The sequence below is a fragment of the Cebus imitator genome, unplaced genomic scaffold (genome assembly GCF_001604975.1).
Source record: "Cebus imitator isolate Cc_AM_T3 unplaced genomic scaffold, Cebus_imitator-1.0 Scaffold15, whole genome shotgun sequence".
Lineage (NCBI taxonomy): Eukaryota > Metazoa > Chordata > Mammalia > Primates > Cebidae > Cebus > Cebus imitator.
This window is the reverse complement of record NW_016107330.1, coordinates 7437857-7463583: the sequence shown is the minus strand read 5'-3', so window position 1 is coordinate 7463583 and position 25727 is coordinate 7437857. Positions and strand designations below refer to the sequence as shown.

At 52.4% G+C, this 25727-nt stretch overlaps 1 protein-coding gene and 1 pseudogene across 1 annotated transcript in view; both read right to left on the bottom strand.

Moving 5' to 3' along the window:
- The window catches only part of PADI1 (peptidyl arginine deiminase 1), a 43560-nt gene extending 36803 nt beyond the window's left edge, over nt 1-6757 (bottom strand). The window contains exon 1 of the mRNA XM_017505574.1: nt 6560-6757. Within this exon, the coding sequence (XP_017361063.1) occupies nt 6560-6651 (92 nt within the window). The 5' untranslated portion in view covers nt 6652-6757. The remainder of the gene's footprint in view (nt 1-6559) is intronic.
- Nucleotides 6758-24258: 17501 nt separating this feature from the next.
- LOC119467991 lies at nt 24259-25404 on the bottom strand (annotated as a pseudogene).
- Nucleotides 25405-25727: the final 323 nt, after the last annotated feature.

Below are 25727 nucleotides of genomic sequence, written 5' to 3'. Positions count from 1 at the left end.
TGCAAGTAAATTGCCTTGTCAAGGAAATTTATATTCGAGGGCTACTTCTTTTGCAGCACTGAAATTTTACTAATAACAGTTGCCAATCTCTAGGTGTTCTGGAATTAAGCCACAAGAAACACTATAGGGTCAGCCAGCAGGGCCCAGCAAATCCCCAGGGGTGACCAGCTCTGTGGGTGATTCTGCCTGGAGCTAGGAATCTGCCTGGAGGCTGATGACCCAGGATACTGGCCGCCACCCTGTGGGCTCCAGGACTAAAGGCCAGCAGCTCCTCTGGGGCACACGGGGCCCCCATTAGTGCTGCCGATGACTCTGCCTCAGCATACCTCCCAGGGCACCTGCTGTGCAGCAGGTCCCATGCTGGGCACCAGGAAAGCAGAAACAAATCATCCCTGGCTGTGCCCTCGTGCGGTCCACGCGGGGTGGGTCCATCAGAGTCTGTGGAGGGTTTTTACTTTATTCTCTGACTCCATCCCCATGGCCCCTGCCTGCTAATAGGGGAATGATTATTCTTCTCCCCATTTTACAGAAGATGAGCTGAAATGGAGAGAAGTCACACAGAGGGTGAGCGTGACGGGGCAGAGCTGTGCTTGGCCCCCACCTGGGTCTGACTCCAAAGCTCATCTGCTGCCCCACCTCCATTTCGCCCCTCACCCAGCAGCATGGAAGAGGCCCAAAAGGCTGGGCAGTCTCAGGGCTGGGCTCACAGAATTTACAACCAGGTGGACTTGGGTCCAAATCCCAGCTCTGGCATGTGTGGGCTGTGTGTCTTCAGAAAACTCTCTCAGCCTCTCTGTGTCTCAGTGTGTCTGCAAATGGGGATTATAGTAGTCTGCCTCTCACAGGCTTGTTGTGAGGTTTAACTGAGACAGTGCAGTGAGCACTTAAAGCAGGGCTGCCATCATGGTCATTACTGTCACAGAGGGCATCTGAAAGGCATGGAGGAGTGGGCAGACCGCGGCACGAGCGGACACAGCGCCTGTGGTTGAGAGGACCCTCGCATCTCCTTTCACTCTCCTACCTAACTAAGAAAATGGATCACGTGTGCAATTGTTGAAACCCACTTCCTGAAATGTATTTAACTCCTGACTAAGATGGGAGCGCCTCACGGGTGGCCACGGGCTGTACAGGGCTGTATAATCACGGAGTGCCAGAGCCCAGCACAGAGCAGTTGCCCAGGAGCAGACTGCCCTGGGGAAAAGGCCACAGGAGCTTCCTTGAGATGGGAGGTGTGGCCGCCAGACAGTGGGAGGGGCAGCTCCAATCTGCAATCCCCGGGTTTTAGGTTTCTCCTAGGCCCTCTCCCCGGGGGCTGGCTGGGGCTGGCTGGGGCAGATGGAGGTTGGGGGAGGGCAATGGCTGACGTCCCAGCCCCTCAGCAGCCTCAGGCATTTTCTCAGCAGTCAAGAATCACACATGATGTGGCTGTGTCCTGTCTTCTCCCTCATTCCCAGAAATCGCACTCCTGGGTGCCTATGCCATCATTGTTTGGGAAGGGGCACACCCAGAGAGCCCAGGTGGAGGGTGCAGGCTGGGCAGAGGTCCACTTCTCCTGTCTCCACTAAAAATACAAAAGCAATCAGCCAGGGGGAATGGCGCATAACTGTAGTTCCAGCTACTTGGGAGGCTGAACCTGGGAGCCAGAAGTTGCAGTGAGCCGAGATCATGCCACTGCACTCCAGCCTGGGCAACGGAACGAGACTCCATCTCAAAAATAAAAATAAAATAAAAGGGAAAAAATGAAGGTGCCAGCTTCGCAGGTACCAACAATATGGGATGTCACTTCTATTGGGAGTGATGTGGAAGAAAACAGGTTCAGAGACGCTAAGTGACTGGCCCAAGGTCACACAGCCTGCAAACACCAGCTGGGAGTGGAAGGGATGGGAGCTGAGAAGGAAAGAGAAGTCTCAGAGTGAGGATCAGGGAAACGCCAGGAGCGGGGAAGGAGGTGGAAAGCGAAGGGCTTGGGGGCCAGCAAGGGAGAGATTCCCAGCCAGGCCCAAAATGGCAAGTGGCAGCTGGCACCCAGAGGAGCAGGAAGTTCCACAGAATTAATGGGTGGCTGATCTCTGCGGCACCTCCTGATGCCAATATTTTCTGTTTCAAGAATGCCACCCTCCACCATTGAGTCCAGTTTCTACAACTCCTGGGCCTATCAGGGCCCCATGGAGCTTTCGGAGGACCCCAGCTTCATATTTTCTAGGAACCCTGACACTTGAACTTTTACGTTTCTTCTGGTGAAGATTGTCCTTCCTGCCGCAATGACACAGTGACAGGATGGAGCAGAGTCTGTGTCCAGCCAGGTGCCGGCAGCCTGTCGGTCCTGGAAATTAGTGTCGGCGTCAATCCTATAATTTTCCCCTGAGGAGTACAATTATGCCTCGTTGTTCTTCTGTGCAAGCTAAAAGTATTAATTTACTCAATGTACACATTAAGTGTCCCACAAGTTTTATAACTCTGTTTTGGTGTTTTCATTTTCTGAAATACAGGGAATTCCAGAAAACTACATCTGAGAGCCAGCAGAGTCCCTCCTCCCTGTGCCCCTCCAAGTCTACCACCCTCTGATCCCGAGTTCGTCTGGCGTTGCTGCTTTTGCAGGGGTGGGGAAGGCTTGGGGGTAAGTACAGGAGAATGTCCCCATAAGGCCAGCCTTCCGCATCCCGAAGAATAAAGGTTCTTTCTGGCCTCCAGCCTGGGGCTCTGGATCTGGCCTCTGGGCAGTCGAGGAAGGCCGTGCAGGGCGGCAGATGTATCACCCACATTGACCATGCCAGTCTTTACTGGCATGAGCCACCTGAAGTCCTCAGGCAAGGACAAGGACAACCAGGGCAGTCTAGCCAGATCCAGGGAGTGAGGGTGGCGAGCTAACCCACTGGGGCGTGGGGGTCAGGGTGGTAAGCTAGCCTGCTGGGATGTGGGGGGTCAGGGTAGTGGGCTAGCCTGCTGGGGCATAGGGGAGCCAGGGTGGTAAGCTAGCCCACTGGGGTGTGGGGGTCAGGGTGTTGAGCTATCCCACTGGGCTTGGGGGTGGACAGGGTGGTGAGCTACCCCACTGGGGTGTGGGGCATCAGGGTAGTGAGCTAGCCCGCTGGGGTGTAGGGTTGGGACCTTCAGCACATGCTGAGTGGAAAATTCCTAAGGGTTTCCTAGGCCGGGACATTCTGGGGCACACAATTACCCCAAACACAAATGTTTCTCCAAATAACCAGTCCACGCAGCCCCTGGGGGAATGAATCACTTCCTGTGACATCATCCCTTCACACCCATCTCCTGGGGGGCTCAGCCTTCCAGCAGCTCAGGTGACTGGCAACACCTCCTCTTCTGGGGGCTTCCCCCATCCCACCAGTAAGGCCAACTCGAAACCCCTGACTTCGCCTTAGCTAGAGCCAGGCACTGGGTGAAGGGGTTGGGGAGGCCCCAAGTTCTGTACCTGTCATCAAATGTAGCCCCTTCCCCCTGGCCAGCCCAGCTGCAGAGTGAGCTTTAGGCTCCTCTTAAATACTTTCCAAGGTTGACGATTCCATGCCCCTCCTTCCCTGCCCATCACAGGCCTGGCCGCCAGGAAGCTCTTCCTTATTGCTGCAGAATAAACTTCTGTGTCCTAGATGGGAGGCTTTCAGCAGCTGTGACTGTAGTCACCACCAACACTCAGGTGAAGCTTCCCGAAGGGCGCTTGGATGGAGGCGCCCTGGGTGCTCACTCAGGATCCCACAGCAGCCGCTGCCTCCCAGAGCCAATCAGAGCACAACAGCTATGCATAGCCCAGGGAACCTTCCGGTGCCCCTCAGCTGTGCCAGGGCCTGCACTTCAGGAGGCTAAAGAGCTTTACAGACACCCTCTGCTCCCAGCACACGCAGTCTGAGCTGTTCTCGTCTCCTCCCACCCTCTCAGGTGTGAGTAAAAGGATAGATGCTGGAGAAAAGGGGGCCCGCAGAGCTGCCAGGGCTGGGCACACTGCCAGGGCACACACTGGGCACACTGCCAGGGCACCCACGGCGCGAGGGGTCTTCTACATGCAGGGCTTCATTCATCTTCCCCTGAACCCATTATACTTGGTGTTACTGTTTCTTCATTTTCAGATGTGGAAACTGAGGCTCAGAGAAGTGCAGCAGCTTGCTCAGGGTCACACAGCATGCATGGAGCCAGCCTGAGAACAGAATGTATTCATCTCCAGGGTCTGGGCACCTCATCTCCACAGTGAACTGCAGACGGGACTTGGCTTCTCTCACGGGGGCTCAGATGAAGAAATAAAAGCAAGAGAGGACAAATAACTTGGCCCACGTCGGGCAAGAAGTCGGTGGCAGAGCTAAGGCCAGGTCTCCTGGCTCCCCATGAAATACTTCTGGCCTTAGTCGGCCAGAGGTAAAGCCAGAGGTTCTGGAATTGCCTAGAAACAGCCATGCCCTCAGATGAGAGCAGAAGCCTGAAATAAGAAGAAGGGGCCCTGCCAGGGACCCTTTTCCTACTCTTGGTGTGGATGTAGATTTCCAGATACGGTGTGGGATATCTAGTTAGATTTCAGCTTCAGCAGTCAGGCACAGTGGCTCACACCTGTCATCCCAGCACTTTGGGAGGCCGAGGCAGGTAGATCGCGAGGTCAGGAATTCAAGACCAGCCTGGCCAAGATGGTGAAACCTTGTCTCTACTAAAAATACAATAATTAGCCAAGGGTGGTGATGGGCGCCTATAATCCGAGCTACTTAGGAGGCTGAGGCCAAGAATTGCTTGAACCAGGGAGGCGGAGGTTGCAATGAGCTGAGATTGCACCACTGCACTCCAGCCTGGGTGACAGAGCAAGGCTCCATCTCAAAAAAAAAAAAAAAAAAAAAAAAAAAAAAAAAAAAAAAAAAAAAAAAAAAAAGATTTCAGCTTCAGGTAAACAGCAGATTTTTTAGTAGAAATATCTCCCATGCAATATACTAAAAATACTTTTTGTTATTTATCTGAAATTCAGACTTAACTAGGCATCCTGTATTTTTATTTGCTAAATCCAGGAAGCCTATGTGAACAGGGCGGGAGACAATGGGGTCTCCACTGGCCACCGAGACCCAAGAGAAGCAGCCCCCATGCCAGGACTCGAAGCAGCAACTTAGAGACAAGGATTGGTTTCCATGGCTCCTGGCTCTCCTCCCTAGCCCTGCCACTGGAGTCACAGACCACTGCCCAACGGAGGAGCAGGAAGGGCTTCTCGGGCAGAGATCACCGGAGCCAGGTGGACAGCTGGGCCCCGCATCCATTACCCAGACCAGCAGGTACAGGGGCTGAGTCCTAAGAGGGAGGTAGGAGCTCAGTTCCCACCTGGTAACAGGCCCCCAGGTCCCGGCTCCTCTTTGAAGGGGACTCCTAGCACGAGCCCCCTATCTGCAAGGGGTTCAGCCCCCACCTGGTCCAGCAGCGATGGAATCCATAGACAGCCTATCAGAGTTGGAAATGCTGCCAGAGATCACCAAATCGAACTCCCTTAGGATTTGGGGGAAACTAAGGAACACTAAGGCTGAGAGTCCCTGGGTCCCCATCCGGTCAGAGCCAGCACAGGGAAGATTTGGGACAACAGGAGAAGCAAATGCTACTGCTGCCCCTTCAGCTGTCATCATTGCCACCACCACCGCCATCATCGCCGTCACCACTGTCCACCACAATAATCAGTGTCATCGTCATCATCTCACAGCAAACAAGTCCCGGCTTTCTTGCTCCGAATTCTCTCCTCATGCTAATTCACTGAGTATTTCCTAACCACTCCCTCCTGATTCAAATCAATTAGTTACCCCGGCTGATCTTTAAGGATTATACATGCATCCCTTCACCTCAGAGAGATGGGGGCTTGGCAAGAAATTGAGGGAGGGGAGGACCAGTTCTCTTCCCCGTCCTGAGCAATCTGATACTCCACACAAGTTCCACCTGGGTGTCCGAACGCAGGGCCCAGACCCCAAAGCCTGACCCCAGGGCTCAGAGTTAGAATCCTAAGGCCAGACTCTTATCCAGGGGCTTGAGGCCAATGTCCTGAGCCTAGCACCCACAACCCAGGGGTAACTGGTAAGCGATTCTCCTGCCTCAGTCTGTGAACGTCCACGAGTGTCGTGATTCCCACCACACACACGGCATGGGTAGGCATGGACCTGAGGGGCGGAGGTTGCAGTGAGCCGATATCGTGCCGCTGCTTTCCAGCCTGGCCAACAGTTAAATGAGAATGTTCTTTGAGATGGGGGAAAGAGAAAGGGGGGCAAGGAAGGAATAGCAGAAGGTGGGCGGAGAGGAGAAGAGGTTCGGCATCAGTGCATCTCTATTTTACGGCGAAAGAAACTGAGGCACAGAGAAGTTGGGGACCTTGACTCTTACCCAGGGGCTTGAGGCCAATGTCCTGAGCCCAGCTGGAGCCCCAAGCAGGACCTGATCAGACCCCTAGTCTTTCCTCCCAGGCTCCATAGCCAGCTCCACCTTCTCTGCCGTGTCCTGCCTGCATCCTCTCCAACGTGCCTGACTTGTCCACCAGGCACCCACCCCATTTCCCTGCATTCTAACCCAGCTCTCTGCAGCCAGGTGAGTGCCTCCCAGCTCCTACCTGTGAATGTCCACAAGTGTCACGACTCCCACCACACACACGGCATGGGTAGGTGTCTTCAGGGACAGCCGCACAGCTCTCTTTGGGGTCATGCTGTCCCCCAGCTCCCAGCCTCCTAGATCAGCTCTGGGTCCCCAGCTCCTGTCTTGGACACCTCTTCGCCAGGACGAAGTATGAGTTCTGATGGGTTGGTGCCTCTTCCTCTCTTTTAATTTCACCCTGTGACCTGATTAGCCTGCCTGAACATGGTCCCCACCTCCTGGCTCCACACCCTCCTCACTCGGCTGTCAATCCAGGAGGTCAGGGGAGGAGGTGCCCGAGGCCATCTGGGAGATGGGGAAGGGGAGCTTCAGCTGAGGCCCTGGGTGGAGCAGGGCTCAGCTGCGGACAGGAGGCCCTGCAGAGCTCCCCAGCAGCCCCTGCCCCCGCCCCAAAGACTCCTGGTGCCGGAACCCCTATGGCAATGATGTCAGCGTTTCTGAGGCCTGACTGTGTGGGCTCTGCCTCTCACCACCTGGAATCCTTATCGAATCTTTTAACCTCTCTGTGACTCAGCTGCCTCATGTGTAAGTTGGCAGCTGTCACAGTAGTACCTGTCCCTTGTCTTGATGTGGGAAAGACGTGAGTTATGTGTAAGATTAGCACAGATCCATCCTGGTACCTGGTATCCACTAAAATGCTCACAATGATGACTTGTATCCTCATTTTGCAGGTAAGAGAATCATGACTGCAGGTCTCACTGCAGTGAGTGGTAGAGTCGTAATGTACCCACAGGTTCACCTGGCTCACCACACAATACCACCCCCCAACAGGTGAGGGTAGGCCCTTGTGCCCAGACTCCACAGACAGCAGAAGCTGCCCCAGGCAAGCATTCTTGGGGAGCCAGGGGGGAGGGAACTTGAAAAAGAGCTCAGAGCCATAAGCTGGGAATATGGATTCATTTCTGAAAAATCCTCCTCCTTCAGCACAGCAAGCTTCAGCCTGTTCTGAGGCTCTTTGTAGAACTTCATTCATTCATTTGCCAATTTTTGTTAATCATCTTTTATGTGCTAGGCACTCACTTAGGTGATGTGGATACAACCATGAACAAAAGAGGTCACGATTCCTGCTCTGATGACATTCCTGCCCTGATGATACGTTCTGGGGGAGACCGTAGGTGAAGTTAAATGAGTAAAGTGCATATGACATTAGATGGTGCACTGAGGTTCTTTCCATCATCCAAGCAAGCGATGGCGTGGCTTGGCCCCAGGGTAGCAGGGAAGGTGGTGGGAAGGGGTTGGATCCTGAATGTATCTTCAAGGTAGAGCCGATGAGGTTTGCTGATGAGTTGGGTGTAGGTGAGAGGGAGAGTGGTCAAGGATGACCGGAGTGTTTGGGGCCTGAGCAACTAGAAGGATGGAGCTGTCATCAGAGAGACGGGAAGGGCTGCAGGAGGGCAAGCTGGGCAGGGGCTTGGCCATTCTGCGTTGGACTGGTTCAACATGAGGTGTCTGTTAGATCTTGGAGCAGAGTTGGCGAATTGCAGGTGACATGTTCCCTTCACATCAGGCATCAGGGTGATGAGAAGAGGCATTCCCTCTGGAATCACAGGACACCCCTCCTCAGCCATGTGGTCCTCTCCTTCCAGGGAGCTCTCATACAGAGTGGGAAAAAGGGCACACAAACCAGAACTCCCGTGTCCACAGGGCTGGGGTGGGAGGGCAGCAAAGAGCGAGAGAGTGAGACAGTGAGAGAATGAGAGAGAGAGAGACAGAGAGAGGGAGAAGAAACAGTCTTGCCTGGGGAGCTGCCAGTCTGATGGAAAATGTGGGGAACACACAGTCCCTGCCTCCAGGAACCCCCAGTCTGATTAGGGAGACAGGAAATGCTAAAATGGCATAAACATTTACTTGGTTACTTTTGATTCTGAAGATCATTTTGAAATAATCTTTCTTATTGCAAATATTATTGATCTGCAAAGTTCATTACACCTAAAGACACCAAGAGAAAGTCTAAGTTTCCCCCACGGATACAGAACCCAGGAAAACAGATGTTCAGAGGTGGTTTTCCATCACCCAAACCCCAGTTTACCCGGACCTCAGTCATTTTGTTTAACAGTAATTATTGACATAAGCGTGTCCATTTCACATGGAATGGAATGCGGAGTGCAAAAGCAGCTTCCTGCAGAGCACATGGGTGTGTTCCCATTAGAGAAGATTAAATGGATGGATGGACGGATGGATGGGTGGATGGACGGATGGGTGGGTGGATGGACGGATGGGTGGGTGGGTGGATGGACAGACAGATGGATAGGTGAACTGATAGGAAAAAGGGAGGAAGGAAGAAAGGCAGGCTGGTGTATAAAGAGCTGAATATGATGATGATGATGGGGACGGTGAGGATGGGGATGACGACACCATAATGACAGTGCAAACACATATATGGCACTCACCATGTGCCAGGCACTGTTTTAAGACGTTTCCATGTATTCATTTATCTAATCCTCACAATAATACTGGGTGGCATGTGTCAGTCAAGCCTGGAATCCCAAGTTCAAACAGACCACATGGACGTGCAGGATGTTCCTTGGCCAGCTGTTGGCAGGGCAAGGGCCCAGGCAGGTCATGGTGTCTTAAAAGAATGTTCTTTGGGCCGGATGTGGTGGCTTATGCCTGTAATCCCAGCACTCTGAGAGGCTGAGGCAGGCAGATCATGAGGTCAAAAGTTCGAGACCAGCCTGGCCAACATGGTGAAACTCTGTCTCTACTAAGAATATAAAAATTAGCTGGGCGTGGTGGCGCATGCCTGTAATCCCAGCTACTCCGGAGGCTGAGGCAGGAGAATTGCTTAGACCCGGGAAGGGGAGGTTGCCGTGAGCCAAGATCACACCACTGCACTCCAGCCTGGGCAAAAGAGCAAGACTCCACCTCGAAAAAAAAAGAATGCTCTTTGAGATGGAGCAAAGAGAAAGGGGGGCAAGGAGGGAATAGCAGAGGGTGGGCAGAGAGGAGGCGAGGAGGATCGGGGCATCTCTAAATGACAGTAAAAGAAACTGAGGCACAGACAAGTTGGGGACCCTTCCATGTCCACAGTTGGAAGTTGGTCCCATCAGGACTTAAGCCCAGGGCATCTGACCCTGGGGGGCTGATGGTTGACTAGATCACTGGAAGGCAGAATATCAGGTCGTTTCTTCCTCGTGCTTTTATGTATTGTCTGAATCATTTTCATGAGCAAACAACAGTTTTACGTTGAAAAAAACAATGAACCCACCCTTATTATTCTCTCTTCAAGGAAAAATAAGATGCGTTTCCTCCTTTTGGCTTCCCTGCCCACCCTCTGCTATTCCTTCCCTGCCTCTCTTTTTCATTCTTCCAGCTCAAACAACATTCTTTTAAGACACCATGACCTGCCTGGGCCCCTGCCCTGCCTACAGCCCACAAACAGCACATCCTGCACACCCATGCTGTGGTCTCTTGGTCGGTAAGACTGGGGAGGAGCAGGGGTGGGAGACCTCCGTGACATCACTGCCTCCTTCCCCTCTGGAGGAGGACATAAACCTGGGAGGCCAGCCCCACTTAACCTGAAACAGGCCCCATGCAGGGTAGAGGCCTGCCAGCTGCGAGGGATCATGGGACTATAAGATGACCCCAGGAAGTCCCTGGAACAACCCAAGAAATTCGCTACAGGGAAGGTATCTGGTGTCGGGGCTATGATGACCAGGCTCTCATTTTTCCCTCTTCTTCAACAATTTTTTTGAGTGCCTAAAATGTGCCAGACGTTATCCTTGGCCCTGGAAATACCACAGTGAATAAGACAGACCAAGCCCCAGCCCTCATGGGGCATCCAGAAGGACAGGCAGGTAAGAAGCCGGTGGGATAGAAACTGATGTGAGGAAGTGATTCGGACAAATAACACAGAGGAGAGGAGGGGATGGGATGCTGCTTTCAGCGGAGTGATCAGAGAAGGCCAATCTGAAGAAACGATATTGGAGCAGAGATCGGAAAATGAGAGCTTGGTGATAATGGCATAAACATTTATTTGGTTACTTTTGATTTTGAAGATCTTTTTGAAATAATCTTTCCTGTTGCAGATGTTATTGATCTGCAACTGCAAGGTACATTACCCTTAAAGGCACCAAGGCAAGGGCTAAGTTTACCCTATGGATACAGAACCCAGGAAAGCAGGTGTCTATGGACTAAGGTTCTCTGAACCTAGTGAGGCAAGGCTGGTTTCCATCAGCGGCCACAGCAGCCTCTAACGCTTTCCTCTCATTCTGATGAGTGCATACACTAAACGTTAGAGAACTGGGGGAATGGTGCCCAAGGATGAGGGCTGGAATGGGAAAACAAACCCATTACAACCCCGCCTGCGTTTTCTCAGACCCTAAAGTCTGATGAACAATAAAAGTATTCTTACAGATACACCTCGTACCAGGGCCCACTTCAGATTAAGAAACTTTCCGCCAGGCGCAGTGACTCATGGCTGTAATCCCAGCACTTTGGGAGGCCGAGGTGGATGGATCACTTGAAGCCAGGAGTTCCAGACCAGCCTGGGCAACACGGCAAAACCCGATCTCTACTAAAACAATAAACTAGCCAGATGCGGTGGTGTGCGCCTGTAGACCCAGCTACTCAGGAGGCGGAAGCATGAGAATCGCCAGAAGCCGGGGGCAGAGGCAGCAGTCAGCTGAGATCACAGCATTGCACTCCAGCCTGGGCAACAGAGCGAGGCTCTGTATAAAAAACAAACAAAGCTTCCCAGACCCTAGACCCTAAAGATTAGATAAGATGGAATGAAACAGATCTGCTGGTAAGGTGTGCACTCCCACACGTAAGCACAGAGCTTAGAACGTACATAAGCACTGGAGAAAAACTTGTCATTTTCAGTTGGTCTGGTGAGTTACTCTGACCTTCTCCCTGTAACCGGTTGCAGAAATAAACTTCTTTCTCAGTCTGTCTGCATCTCCTCATTGGACCACGAGAACAAGCAGGTGGACCTTTTTCATTCGGAAACCCTAGGATCACCCCCGCCACAACACCCCCCTCACCCACCCCCCGCCATCTCCCTATTTACAAAATGGAGCGTTGAGCTAGATCAGAGTTTCCAAATTCAGACACCTTCAGGGGGCAGGCAGATAATATAAGCGTGTGAAGCTGCCAGCCGAGAGACAATAGGGAGGGGTGGCAACTGCGGCAGCAGGGACAGAGCCTTCTGGGCTCACGCATTCAGTCTGTTTCTCAGAAACAGAACACTGAGATCAAACAAAACCAGTCGGTAGGCCAGACCCAGCTCTTGGGCCACAGGTTTGAGCCCCCAGCATTGGTTATTGTGTGTTGGTGGGTAAGCAGGGCGGTGGAGGGAGTAAGTCTGGTTGGATAAATTATTAAAAATAGATGTAAAATGTGCCTGGCATATAGTCGATGCTCAAGACATAGAAGATTTGCCTGGCATTCAAGGCCCCTGAGACTAGACCCCTGAGGGACCTCTCTTCACTCAGTAAGCAACGTGGGCCCCAGTGAGCCTTGGCACCATCAGGGCCTGGAAATTGCTTGCTTCAGGCCTTGGGACCAATCAGGGTAGGCTCTGGGGCTACTCTTGTTGACATCAGCTGTGGGCTCTTCTAGTCTGAGGGACCTTTCCTTCCAACACACACACACACACACACACACACACACACACACACACTGCCTGCTGTGCCTGAGCTCACCTAGGACCCCATGGAGGAAGGTAGGGAGGATCAGCAGAGCCCAGTTCTTAGAACCCCCTGTCTGAGGCCGTTCTGCCCTCCCAGCACCCCCAGGCACCACAGGGATAGTTCCATTTTCTGGCCAGAACCTTCCAACTTCAAGCTGGAAGGGCCTCAGAGGCTATCAGTCCAGCTCCTTCACTTTCCAGCTGGGTAAACCGCAGCACAGAGAGAAGCAGTGACTCGCCCAAGGTGACACAGTAAAGTCACAAGAAGCCAAATTTGGATCCAAAGTCCATTCATTCAACAAACATCTATTAGGCACTTTTTACATACAGGTGGCGTTCCAGAAGTCAGAGTCCTTGACACCTGCCGAGTCTGCTCAGCTCCCTGCATTGACCCACCCCTCTGGGATCTCTCCAACCTCTTCTACGTCCTGGCACCCAGGGCAGGATCCCAGGCCTCCTGGTGAGTGGGGGAGAAGCCTTGGTGGGTCTGACTTGGCCTATTGTGAGAAAATAGGGCACCACTGATTCCCACAGGGCCAGAGGACGGGCCAGAGGCTCCAATGGCAGGAAGTGGGGAGGACCATGAGTCACCCAACTCAATCCACACTGTCCCCTCAGCACCCAAAATCCAGGCCCAGGCTCTGCTGGGCACTGCGGACCTGCAGCAATTACCAACTCCCTCCTCGGGTCTGGGGACATCCAAGGCTCCATGTGGCCGCATCAGCAGTGTTAATGACAGCATCGTGGGGCAGGGCGGGAAATGGCACAGCCCCAGCTGAGCAGGCGTGTGTCCTCTGCCCTCGGGGGGCTGTGACCAGGCGAGTCATCCCCACAGGTGGCTGACTCAGCAGCTTCCAAGCACATTAGCCCCTTCCCTGCCCCCAGCTGGCTTTTCCCATCTCAGCAAGTGGCGTTGCCTCCACCCTAGCCGCCAAGCCAGCCCAGGTAATCTCTCCCTCCTACTCCCTCACCCCTGCTGACCGTCAGCTCTACCTCCCAAACACCTCTTGGCCCTTCCCTTCCTCTTTGCCCCTACCCTCACCTCTACCGTCCACCATTCTGGTTCCAGTCACCCTCTCTCAGCTGAGACCTCAGCAGCTCCAGATCTCCCTGGCCCCAGGCTCACCGCATTCCTTGCTGCAGGCAGTCATGTTCCCTCTGACACGTGTATCCAATTGCATCATTCCCCGGCTGAAAAGCCTTCCCTGGATCCCCCCAAGGTAAAGGAGGACTAAGGGGCCCCACCATCTAGGGTTCCAATCTGGGAGCAGCTGCTTCTCCAATTTCAGGGCTCTGGGCAAGTGATTTAACTTCTCCGAGCCTCAGTCTCCTAATTGGGAAAATCTGGAAATAGTTATTTATTTATTCATTTATTTTATTATTACTTTCTTTTGAAACGGAGTCTCACTTTGTTGCCCAGCCTGGAGTGCAATGGCACGATCTCAGCTCACTGCAACCTCTGCCTCTCAGGTTCAAGCAATCCTCCTGCCTCAGCCTCCCGTGTAGCTGGGATTACAGGTGTGCACAACCACATCCAGATAATTTTTGTATTTTTAGTAGAGACGGGATTCCATCGTGTTAGCCAGGCTGGTCTCAAACTCCTGAACTCACATGATCTGCCTGCCTCAGCCTCCTAAAGTGATAGGATTACAGATGTGAGCCACCACGCCCGGCCTAAAGTCTGAAATAATTTAGAAGTAAGAAACAATATATGTAAAAGGTGCCTGGCGTATAGTTGATGCTCAATACACAGAAGCTTTGCCTGGCGCTCAAGGCCCCTGAGATTAGACCCCTGAGGGACCTCTCTTCACTCAGTGCCTGACCACTGCCCTGATCAAAATTCCTCTGAGTATTCCGGCTGCCCCCACTGCGGGATTGCTCCCTGACCTGGGGGTCTCCATGAATCCCTGCCCTTCACCAACCTTCCTGCTCTCCCCATCACTCCCCTAACTCCACCTTTTTCCCTCCAGCGGCCACTTCACTGGAAGACTCAGCACGGCTATTTCTTTTATGGATTTACATCCTACATCCTAATAAAAAAATTAAGACTGCCCATAAAATATGCCCTGGATAAGGTTTTATTTTTTTAAGTGAGGAAATTAAGTCAAAGAATTAGGAAAGAAAGAAAAAGACAGGTCTGGACATCCTCTCTGGTTGTTAGATTTCACTGTGAGTTCCCTAGTGGCCCAGGAGAAAAAAGAAAATAGAACCAGTTTTATGAATCATGGTTCTCACAAAGTAAAACTAAACCAGTTGACGGAAAAAAGCCCTGCTCTTCTAGGCTCTGAGAACTGAGGGAAATTCATCCCCTTCCCACCCTGGACGGGGTTTCATGGATGGAGAAAGTGTGGAATATTGAACCATGTGGTTCACAGCACCCTTATATTTGGGTCTGGCTTTATGGGTTTATTTTGGGATGAGGCGTCTACAGAAATATGTGTTTTGGGTCCTTCAGACTCTTCTCCATGAGAATTCTTTGTTTTCACCAAACCTTTGTTTGAACGGTGCCAGGGAATGTGGAGTTGCCCTCCCTGGCATTGGGTCTTCCCTGCAGCTACGAGAGCAGCCACCCAAAGTCCTCCAAAGTCAGCCAACCTGGGGCTGGAGTTGAGGTTCCACCGTGAGAATCAGCCCAGGTCCAGCACCTTCTACTGATTCCCTCAGAGCTGGGGGACACTAATACCCAGAAAGGGGGTGGGGGCAGCACCTCTGTGGGGCATCCCCCAGTGCAGGGCTTACATCTCGGCAGCCCCTTGGATGAAACTTGGACCCATCTGCCTCCTTGAACACATGGAGACAGAGGGAGAGAGTGACTTGCCTTAAACCACACAGCCAGGGAGAGGCAAACCGAGGTAAAAGACAGAAAATTGGCCCCAGAGTTAGAGACTTGGATTCTTGGGGGCCGCCTATCATGGTTTCTTGAAAAACTCTCTTCTTTCACAAGGCAGCTCTGCCCAGAGGAGGCTCACCATCTAGATCTGGCCCATCCGCTGTGGGTCTCACAAGCCAGGTTGCTGGCAAGACGCTGTCTCACAAGAAGCTTCACAGGACAGAAGGGCTCTGCACCTTTCCCCAGATCACTCGTTTATTCCGCAGACATTTCTTGGGCCCCTTGCACGGGCCAGGCAATGAATAAATGAAGAGGAGCCGGACGCAGCCTGCCTTATAGGTGAGCACAGTTGATGGGGAGTTGTTAGCTGGGAGCTGATTATTCCACCGTGATAAAGGGACGTGCTGAGGGCGTGGAGGGAAGGGATGCTAATAATGGGAGCCAGCATTTATTGAGCACTTACGGTATGCCAGCTCTGACTAAGCACTTTGCCGACATCACCCTTAATCCTTGCAACAGACCCAGGAAGGGAGCCCTGCTATTGCCTCTGCTTTGTAGAGGGGAAAGTCTGTCAGTTTAAGGAATGCAGCCAAGGCCTCTTGCTAATCAGGATGGACGCAGAGAGGCAGCCCCAGTCCATGGCGCCCCAGAGCTTGTATTTTAGTTGCCCCATCCCACTGGCTCCAAGGAGGATGCAGCCAGCAGGCACCTGCGTCCCCTCATGGGATGTTGGTGCCTGTAGGCTGCAGGCACCAACCCCCGTTGTGTCACACAACCCCGACTTCAGCCCTGCCAAAGGTGTGACTGTCTGGTGTCTGACCCCCTGGTCCCCAGCAGCCCCCTCAGACAGAGGCATGGTCGCAAAAGAGTTCAAGGGACACCCAGTTTCCACCTGTCCCCACACCATGAAGGTCCTCTGGGCACCAGCCACCCAGCTTCATCACTCCAGCACCCCTTAGAGCCCGAGCCTCCCAGAGCATGAGTGCAAAACTTCCAGTTCCTGTCAGCCTTGAAAAGGGCCGGCGTTGGGGCCTAGCCCAGAGCTGGGAAGAGGCCGCTCTCAGAAGGGCCCTGATGGCTGGGGTGAGGGAATAGGGATACACACACTCCCAGAAAGTCAGGAAAGGAGAAGGCTTAGAGGTAACTGGGAAGTCCTGGGGGTTTGCATTTAAAACAGATTAAATAGTGGACACTCAGGACAAAGCAGGCATGTGTCGAAGCCTACCCGCTCATCCTTCCCCCTCCAGAAGTCCCTGTAGCCCTGGTGCAGGAGCCTGAGGTTGCATAGAGGCTCTCAGCAAGTGTCTGATTTGTCGCCAATAAGAAGGCCCAGAGAGGGCAAGCAATTGGCCCAAGGCCACACAGCCCATGTTCTTTCCCCTACAACCAGGGAGAAAGGAAATGGCACCGGGGGTGGAGGGGAAGAAACAATGGTCATACAAGTAAGGCAAGCCACATGAGTAGTGGATAGAGCATGGGGACAGCAACAGGCCCCACCTGAGGCTACCACTCACCAGCTAGGTGAGCATGATGGACGCTTCACCACTCTGGGCCTTTAACAACACATGCCCCTTGACACCTCCCAGGGAGGAGGCTGTACTTATCTCCCAATTTGGTGATGTTTATAAAGTACCAGCAGGCACTCAGTACATGTCAGTCCCCATCCTGATCCTTTATGATCTGCCTCCTCCAGGAAGCCCTCCCAGATGTCTCTGGCTCCCAGGGAATATTCTCTAAGCAGCCCCCACAGGCTTCTGCACTGGAAAACCACCTGTTTCAACTCTATTCCTCTTGTTACTCTGGTAAGTAAGACTGCACATTCCAGAAGGACAGCGACAGGGACACCCTACGCCCTTGGCTCAGGGGGATCAGGAAGCTGACGTAAGTGAAAACCATCTAGATTTGCGGTGGTATGAGAGTCCTCAGCCACCCATCCCACCGCTGGCCAGTGGCCCCCATGTCCCCTGGGATGAGTATTCAGCGGCCCCTCAGCAGAGCTCTTAGGCTGGCCGGCCCCCATCACCCTGACTGGGGCACTCAGCGTCCTCTGACAACACAGCTCCTGCTCCTCCCTACCCCAGCCCGGGCTTGTGGCTCAGTGAAGCCAGAGCGGCCTCCAGAGAGGACAGCATGGGAGGAGAAAGGGAGTTCAGGGGCCAGAGACATACGGAGAAATGAACAGAGGCGGAAAGAAGCCGAATGAGCAACAGACAGACGGCCGGGCGCGGTGGCTCACACCCGTCATCCCAGCACTTTGGGAGGCCGAGGCGGGCAGATCACAAGGTCAAGAGATCAAGACCATCCTGGCCAACATAGTGAAACCCTGTCTTTACTAAAAATACAAAAATTAGCTGGGCGTGCTGGCATGCACATGTAGTCCCACCTACTTGGGAGGCTGAGGCAGGAGAACAGCTTCAACCCGGGAGGCAGAGGTTGTAGTGAGCTGAGAGCTGAGACGGTGCCATTGCACGCCAGCCTGGGTGACAGAGAGAGACCCTGGCACAAAAAAAAAAAAAAAAAAGAAAAGAAAAGAGAGAGAGACAGAGACAGAGAAAGCCCAAAACAGGGACAAAAGAGAGAGAGCCCAGGAAAGGAAGAGAGGCACAGAGAAAGGAAGAGACAGTGAGGTGCAGAGAGACTGTGACAGCCAGAGACTGAGTTAGAGAGGGACAGACTGAAGGCCAGAGAGAGGGACAGAACAAAGAGAGGCGACACTGCGAGGGAGAACAGGAGGCAGCTCCAAGGCAGGCAGGACAGGGCCAGGAGCACCGAGCCCCAGAGCCCATGTGCGCTCCACTTTCCGCTTCCCTGTGGGTTCCCTGTCCCAAGCCTGCTGCTCCTGGCACTCAGGCAGGGCTTGGGGGAGACAGGTAGTGATCACTGAACTTGTGCATGGGCTGGGTGCTGGGGCCACACACCCTTGACACCACCCAGGTGGATGGCTGTACTTATCCCTAACATGCAGGTGAAGAAACTGAGGCTGGGCGCCATCAGGTGACTCGGCCAATGACACTGAATGTTAGGGTGCAGGCAGGAAGGTCATGGATAAGGAGACAGAGGCCCAGAGAGGGGCAGTACCTGGCTCCAGGTCACACAGCAGCCAGCTGCAGAGCCTGGGGCTGGAAACCATCTCCCCTGGCACCTTGCCTGGCTCCTAAGAAAACAAAGCGAAACTCATTAAGTCTTTGGTAATGAGGCTCCAGGTCTTCTAGGTGGGCGGTGGCCAACACTCTAGAAGCTGCCAACGCCCGCCCCTCCGCAATCTCCATGTCCACCTCCTGCCTCCCGCTCTCTTTTCTGGGAAGGGCACCTCTGAGACTGCCCAAACTTGCCCTCTCTTCTAGGAACCAGGCCCCTGCCGGTGGCATCTCCATCTCCCCACCCCCTTCAGCCTGGAGGCCCCTCCAGCCTAGACTCTCGCGTAGAACCAACAGGCATCAGGGTGGCCATTTGTACATCCCCCACAGTGACATCAGCCAAGCGTGTCCTCAGGCTCCCCACAAAGTCCTCGGCCCCCTGGAGAAAGGGAGGGAGGGCCAGCACGCTGACTCGCACTGAGTGGCAGCTCCTGACACACACCTTCGCTCGCCATGGCCTCTTGCAACCCACAAGGAAGGGACAGGGAGTGAAGCATGGCTGAGAGAGGAAGAGAGTCCCACGGGTCACCCAGGACAGCTGCCCGAGCGTGAGCGCATGCTCCTGCCATTCCCCGGGACCTCCAGACTGTCTTCCTTTGTGCCCTGGTCCCATCCCTGCCCTGAGCCAAAGTGTGGGCCACCTCGCCCTGCAGCCCCTCCCCCTCCACACATATGCCCTGTGTCCTGGGATACAGCGGGCTGGGAAGAGAGGGACACTTCCTGGCTGTGGGACAAGTCAGAGATCCTCCTGGACCATGGTGGTCCAGTCTGGGCCACTGTTTTCCTGTCTGCACCATTTGGGTGGAGGGGGTGGCGTTATGGCCTCTGAGGGTCCTTAGGCTCACCTCTCCTGACCCTCACCTTGCCTGCATGACCTCTGGGGCCTGGGGTCCTCATTTCCAGACTCCAAGGTGGCCCTGGTGCCTTGTAGGCTGATCCTGGGCTTCCAGAACCTTCAGGAGACAGCACTCACGGTTCCTGGGGGTCAGGGAGGCATGGATGCTATGATCTGCCTGGCCTCCTGCCCTGGCCTCCTGCCCCAGGGAAGGAGCATATTGGGGACAAGGATGCAGGGAGCCTGCCTGAGGCTGTTCAGGGCTGCACCACACATCCCCACGTATCCCCAACCCAGCATGCTGCTACAGGGGTGGGACACAGCCTGTGTCTTCGCAGAGCTCCCAATCTGGCACTGGCGGAGTCTGAGGCAGATGCAGAGATTACAAGACAGCTCTTCCCAGACAAGCGTGTTGCCCAAAAGTCCACTGGGATGGCGAAATGGCAGAAACGAGCTTTGCTGGTGCTATGCATTTACAAACTAGGAAGAGGCCGTCTCTGGCAGGCTGCGGAGGTGCCCTCTCCGGGAAGGGCAGGTTGGGTGTCGTGCCTCACAGAGCCCGGATCACGCAATAGAGTCATACATATTCAGCAGGTTTGGGGGAAAGACTACCCACATTTATGAAGGGAGGGAAGCGTATGCACACAGGCATAACAGTGCAACGCACACCCCATGTTCACGTTGGGCTAGGGTTCTAGTACTAAAATGAGGTGGAATTCGGCTCTTTACAGCAAAGGGTGTAGGACACAAAGACAGTTTGTTTGCAGCCTCTATAAGCTGCTGAAATGGTTAAGGTCTGCAGTTACGTAGCAGAAGAGACTGTCTGAGGCCAGATGCAGTGGCTCACGCCTGTGATCCCAGCACATTGGGAGGCCAAGGCAAGGTGCATTGCTTGAGCTCAAGAGTTCGAGACCAGCCTGAGCAACATGGTGAAACCCCGTCTCTACAAAAAATTAAAAAATTAGCCATGCATGGGGGTGCACGCCTGTAATCCCAGCTACTTGGGAGGCTAAGGTGGAAGGATCCCATGAGCCTGGAAGGTCGAGAATGCAGTGAGCCATGTTCATGCCACTGCACTGCAGCCTGAGCAACGGAGTGAGACCCTGCCTCAAAAAAGAAAAAGAGAATGCTTGTAAGGCAGCTCCTCCATCCGGTCACAGCTATAGCGGTCTGGGTTGTAAATCCAAGGCAGGGAGAATATGACGGCTTGCCTGACACCTCCTGTTATTGGGAGTTTAGCAAGGGTGCGGTTATTTTTGAGATGGAGTCTCACTCTCTCTGTTGCCTGGGCTGGAGTGCAGTGGAGGAATCTTGGCGCACTGCAAACTCCACCTCCCAGGTTCAAGCGATTCTTCTGCCTCAGCCTCCCGTGTAGCTGGGATTACAGGCATGCACCACCATCACCCAGCTAATTTTTGTGTTTTTAGTAAAGATGAGCTGGTCTCGAACTCCTGACCTCAAGTGATCCACCTGCCTTGGTCTCCCAAGGTGCTGGGATTACAGGCATGAGCCACTGTGCCCAGCCAGGTGTGGTTATTTCCACAGTGCTAGGAATTTAGGGAGTTGCCATGCCAACCAGGCCTTGAATCTTCTGCCTGTAGGTAACTTTTTTCTTAACCTTGGGGTCCATCTTCGTTGATATAGGGGCATCTATTTTGGTATCTGAGATGATGAACTAGGGAGGTCCCCCAGTAACATGGGCTCTGGGTTCAGTCAGGGCTGGGAGCCTTCCTGGGAGGTGACAGTGGGACAGCGGTGTGAGGGAGGGACTGGGTGTCAGGCCCCTGTGCCCAGCACACCCCTTGCTTCCCTGTGGTCGCCCTGGGCTCCCCAAGGCCCACCCCTACCCATTCCCAGGTGCCTCTTTCCTAGATAAGCTACAGAGATGTCAGAGCGGTTGGTCCCTTAATGACCCATGGGCCACAAGAGCAGAGAACGGAGAAGGAAGCTGGGTGGTATGTGGGGAGCTGGGAACAGGGCCCAGGCTGGAATGCAGGGCTCATGCCCTGACCGGCGCCCTGTGCACTGCCCTTCTGTGCCTGTTCTCAGGCTCCAGGACACGATGCCCCCCGAGCCTGCCAAGGTGTCCCCATCATCCGTGCACCGATTGGCCGTGGGCTTCTCCCATGTCCTGGGCCCGGCTTTCGCGCACGCTCACCCCCTGTGACCTCACTGTAGCCCCTTCACTCCAATGTGTTGGCCTCTGCCCCCATCCCACTCACAGCCTCCTGAGTCCCCGTCAGGGCTGGCAGCCCGACGGGTGGGAGGGGAAGCCTGGCTCTGTCTGACATGGCAAGTTTTCCCAGGAGAGGTGAAGACTTCTAAACTGGACCCAGTTTTCTAGAGCATTCACCAGCCTGGCCCCACCCCCACTCCCCACCAAAGCCTCTGCCCTGCTGGGTCTGACTTACCCACCCTGAGCACCAGGAACTGGATTCCAGAGCCAAGAATTTGACCACATCCTGCTGGGTCCAGCCTAACATTCCCCGAAACAGGGTGGAAGCCAAGGGAGCGACCAGCTGATGAGCAAAAAAGTCAAGAGAAACTTCTAACAGCAGCACTCACTGCAAGGAATTAAAAACCCAGCCCAGAAAACAAACAGAGAAACCTTGCCTTTCACCTGACCTGGGTCCTGAAGAAATCTTAAGAAAACTTTTGTAAGTAAATCAAAAGTTACTTTGGCGAACGGAGCTGACCCCTTAACAGCCACCTTTATTTCTTGCTCATTCTAAATGCCTGTCTCCTCCACCAGGGTCCAACTCTCTTCAAGAACGAGGGCTACCTCCTATGCATTTTGGTGACCCAGCACCCAGCACTGGGCCCTGCCCATTCATTATGGATGCCCTTGGAATGAGTCGATGAAGAAGTGAGCTAAATTTGCTAATAGAGGAGGTAATTCACAATCCATCTGTCTGACAAAGAGCTCCCATCCAGAATTTATAAGGAACACCTACAAATAAATGTGAAAAAAGCAGACCTACTGATTTTTTTAACGAGCAAAAACAAATCTCCAGATGTAGTGGCTCACGCCTGTAATCCCAGCACTTTGGGAGGCCGAGGCGGGCGGATCACCTGAGGTCAGGAGCTCGAGGCCAACCTGGCCAACATGGCGAAACCCCGTCTCTACTAAAAATACAAAAATTAGCCAGGCGTGGTGGCACACACCTGTAATCCCAGCTACTCCAGAGGCTAAGGCAGGAGAATTGCTTGAACCTGGCAGGCAGAGGTTGCAGTGAGCCCAGATTGCAAAACTGCACTTCAGCCTGGGTGATAAAGTGAGATTCTATCCTTGCTGCCCACCCCCTCCTCTGCCCAGAAAAAAAATTGAACAGACACTTCACTTAAAAACAGTAAAGATACCAAGAGGCCAATAAGCATAGGAAAAGATGCTCGACTTCTTTAGTCACCAGGGAAATGCAAATGAAAACCAAAAGGAGACTCCACCACACTCCCACCAGGTTGGCCAAAGTTAAAAAGCCTCACAATACCAAGTGTTGGTGAAGATATGGAACAAATGGAACTCTCAGACACTGCCCATGAGAATGGAAACTGGTAGGATCATATTGGAAAGCTGTGTGGTGGTATCTATTAGAGTTGGAGCACAACACATACTTTCCCTGTGATACAGTTTGGTCCTGTGTCCCCACCCAAGTCTCAGATCCAATCGTAATCCCCATGTGTCAAGGGAAGAACCTGGGGGGAGGTGATTGGATCATGGGGCGGTTTCCCCCATGCTGTTCTCGGGATAGTGAGGGAGTTCTCGTGAGATCTGATGGTTTAAAAGTGGCAGTTTCCCCTGTGCTCTCTCTCTCTCTCTCCTGCTGACTTGTGAAGAAGGTGCTTACTTCCCCTTCCACCATGATTGCAGCCTCCACAGCCATGCAGAACTGTGAGTCAATTAAACCTCATTCCTTTATAAATTGCCCAGTGTCAAGTAGTTCTTTATAGCAGTGTGAAAACAGACTAATACACATATGACCCAGCAATTACACTCCTAGACACCCTAGAAGAATGAGACCGTTTCCCACCAAAAGATATGTACAAGGACATTCATAGAAACTTTACTTTCAATAACCACAAATTGGAAATAACCCAAATGTCCACCAGTAGAGAGAGGGATACATAAATGGTAGCACTTTCGTTAAATGAAATATTATACAGCAATGAAAAAGAACGTACTACCGTTCCATGCAACGACAGGAACAAACCTCGCAGATATATTGATATGCAAGAGAATCCAGAAACAAAAGACTAAATACTGTGAGATTCCATTTATATGAAGTTCAAGAACAGGCAAAACTAATCTGTGGTAATGAAGGTCAGAAAAGTACATTTAGAGCTGACATGAAGAGGCCTTCTGGGGTGTTGGAAATATTCTGTATCTTGATCTGTATCTTGTAACTTGAGTGGTGATTACACTGAGTAGTTATATGTAAACATACATTGAACTATACACTTAAAATTTATATATTTTACTGAATGTATAGGAACTTCAATAAGCAATTAAACATTTTTTTTTCATGTAGTGAAAACACACCCAAATCAGGATAGGAACCAGAAAAGGCACTGTCAGGTAACCACATGTGTAGAGTCAAAAACCTTCCAGAAACAGCATTCACTACACGATTTTTATTTTATTTTATTTTTATTATGATTTTATTTATGAGACAAGGTCTGGCTCTATTGCCCAGGCTGGAGTGGACTGGCACAATCTCGGCTCACTGCAACCTCCATCTCCCAGACTCCAGCCATCCTCCCAACCTCAGCCTCCCATGCGGCTGGGACTACAGGCATGCACCACCAAACCTGGCTAATTTTTGTACTTTTTTTCCCATTAAACTTTTTTAATGGGTCTCAAAATTCTGTGACAAATTTTTGGTCAAGTCGATTCCATGAAAAAGTTCTGATTTTAAAAACTAGCAACATAAAACTGCCACACGCAAAAAAGAAACCAAACTGGTCCACAAAACCTTCTCCTTTCCTTCTGAGGGTTTGACAGTGCATCATTACCATTAACGAGCCTTACTACTAAACGTTAATGGCCAATTGAAACCAACAGCTCTGAGACGTTCTCCCTCCACTGTTTAAGACCGGGGTGGCAGGTGTTAGGGAGAACATTCATTTAGCCTTCTGAGCTTTCTCGGCAGACTTGGTGACCTTGCCAGCTCCAGCAGGCTTCTTGTCCACTGCTTTGATGACACCCACCGCAACTGTCTGTCTCATATCATGAACAGGAAAACGGCCCAGACCTGGAATAGTCTGAGACGCTCTCAACAAACATGGGTTTGACAGGAACCCTATCAATAATGGCAGCATCACCAGACTTCAAGAATTTAGGGCCATCTTGCAGCTTTTTACCAGCGACGCTGCCATGATGAACATCCTCAGGAGACACCTTCTTGACATTGAAGCCCACATTGTCCCCAGGAAGAGCTTCACTTAAAGCTTCATGGTGCATGTTGACAGATTTTATTTTAGTTGTAATATTGGAGCCCAGGCCGCCACACCAGCTCTGAGAACACCAGTCTCAACTGCGCTGTCAGGAACAGTACCGATACCACCAATTTTGGAGGCATCCTGGAGGGGCGGGTGCAAGGGCTTGTCACTTGGACGAGTCGGTGGCAGGATGCAGTCCAGAGCCTCAAGCAGTGGGCTCTGCTGGCATTGCCATCCTTACAGGTGACTTTCCATCCCTTGAACCAAGGCATGTTAGCACTTGGCTCCAGCGTGCTGTCACCATTCCAACCGGAAATTGGCACAAATGCTACTGTGTCGGGGTTGGAGCCAATTTTCTTAATGTAAGTGCTGGCTTCCTTAACGATTTCCTCATATGTCTTCTGGCTGTAGGGTGGCTCAGCGGAACCCATTCTGTTACCACCAATAATTAACTGTTTCACACTCACTGTGTAAGCCGGAAGGGCTTGCTCACAGGCCTGTCCATTCTTAGAGATACCAGCTTCAAATTCACCAACACCAGCAGCAACAATCAGGACAGCGCGGTCAGCCTGAGATGTCCCTGTAATCATGTCTTCGATGACGTCTCTGTGTCCTGAGGCATCAATGATAGTCATGCAGTTCTTGCTGGTCTCAAAGTTATACAGAGTTATCAATGGTGATTCCACATTCACACTCAGCTTTCAGTTTATCCAAGACCCAGGCCGACTTGAAGGAGCCCTTTCCCACCCCAGCAGCCTCCTTCTCCAATTTTTCAATGGTTCTTTTGTCGACGCCACTGCATTTGTAGATCAGATGGCCAGTAGTGGGGGACTTGCCCGAATCTACGTGTCCAGTGAAGACAATGTTGATATGAGTCTTTTCCTTTCCCATTTTGGCTTTTAGGGGGAGTTTTCATGACACTTGTGTTCTGGCAGCAAACTCTTGAAAAAGGTAATTTTTGTATTTTTAGTAGAGACAGGATTTCTCTATGTTGCCCAGGCTGGTCTTGAACTCGTGAGCTCAAGCTATCTACCTGCCTCAGCCTTCCAAAGTGCTGGGATTACAGGCGTGAGGCACCGTGCCAGGCTGGATACAAGATATTTAAAAGCCCAAATTTTATTTTACAGATAAAGCCAATCCATCGTCTGAATTTACTATCTGGGAAGTTGTGATCTGGGGTCACTTTGAGCTCCTTGAGCTGTGATCTAGAGCCACAAAGCCCCTCAGAAATAAGGCCCAGTGCCCTGCAGCACCATC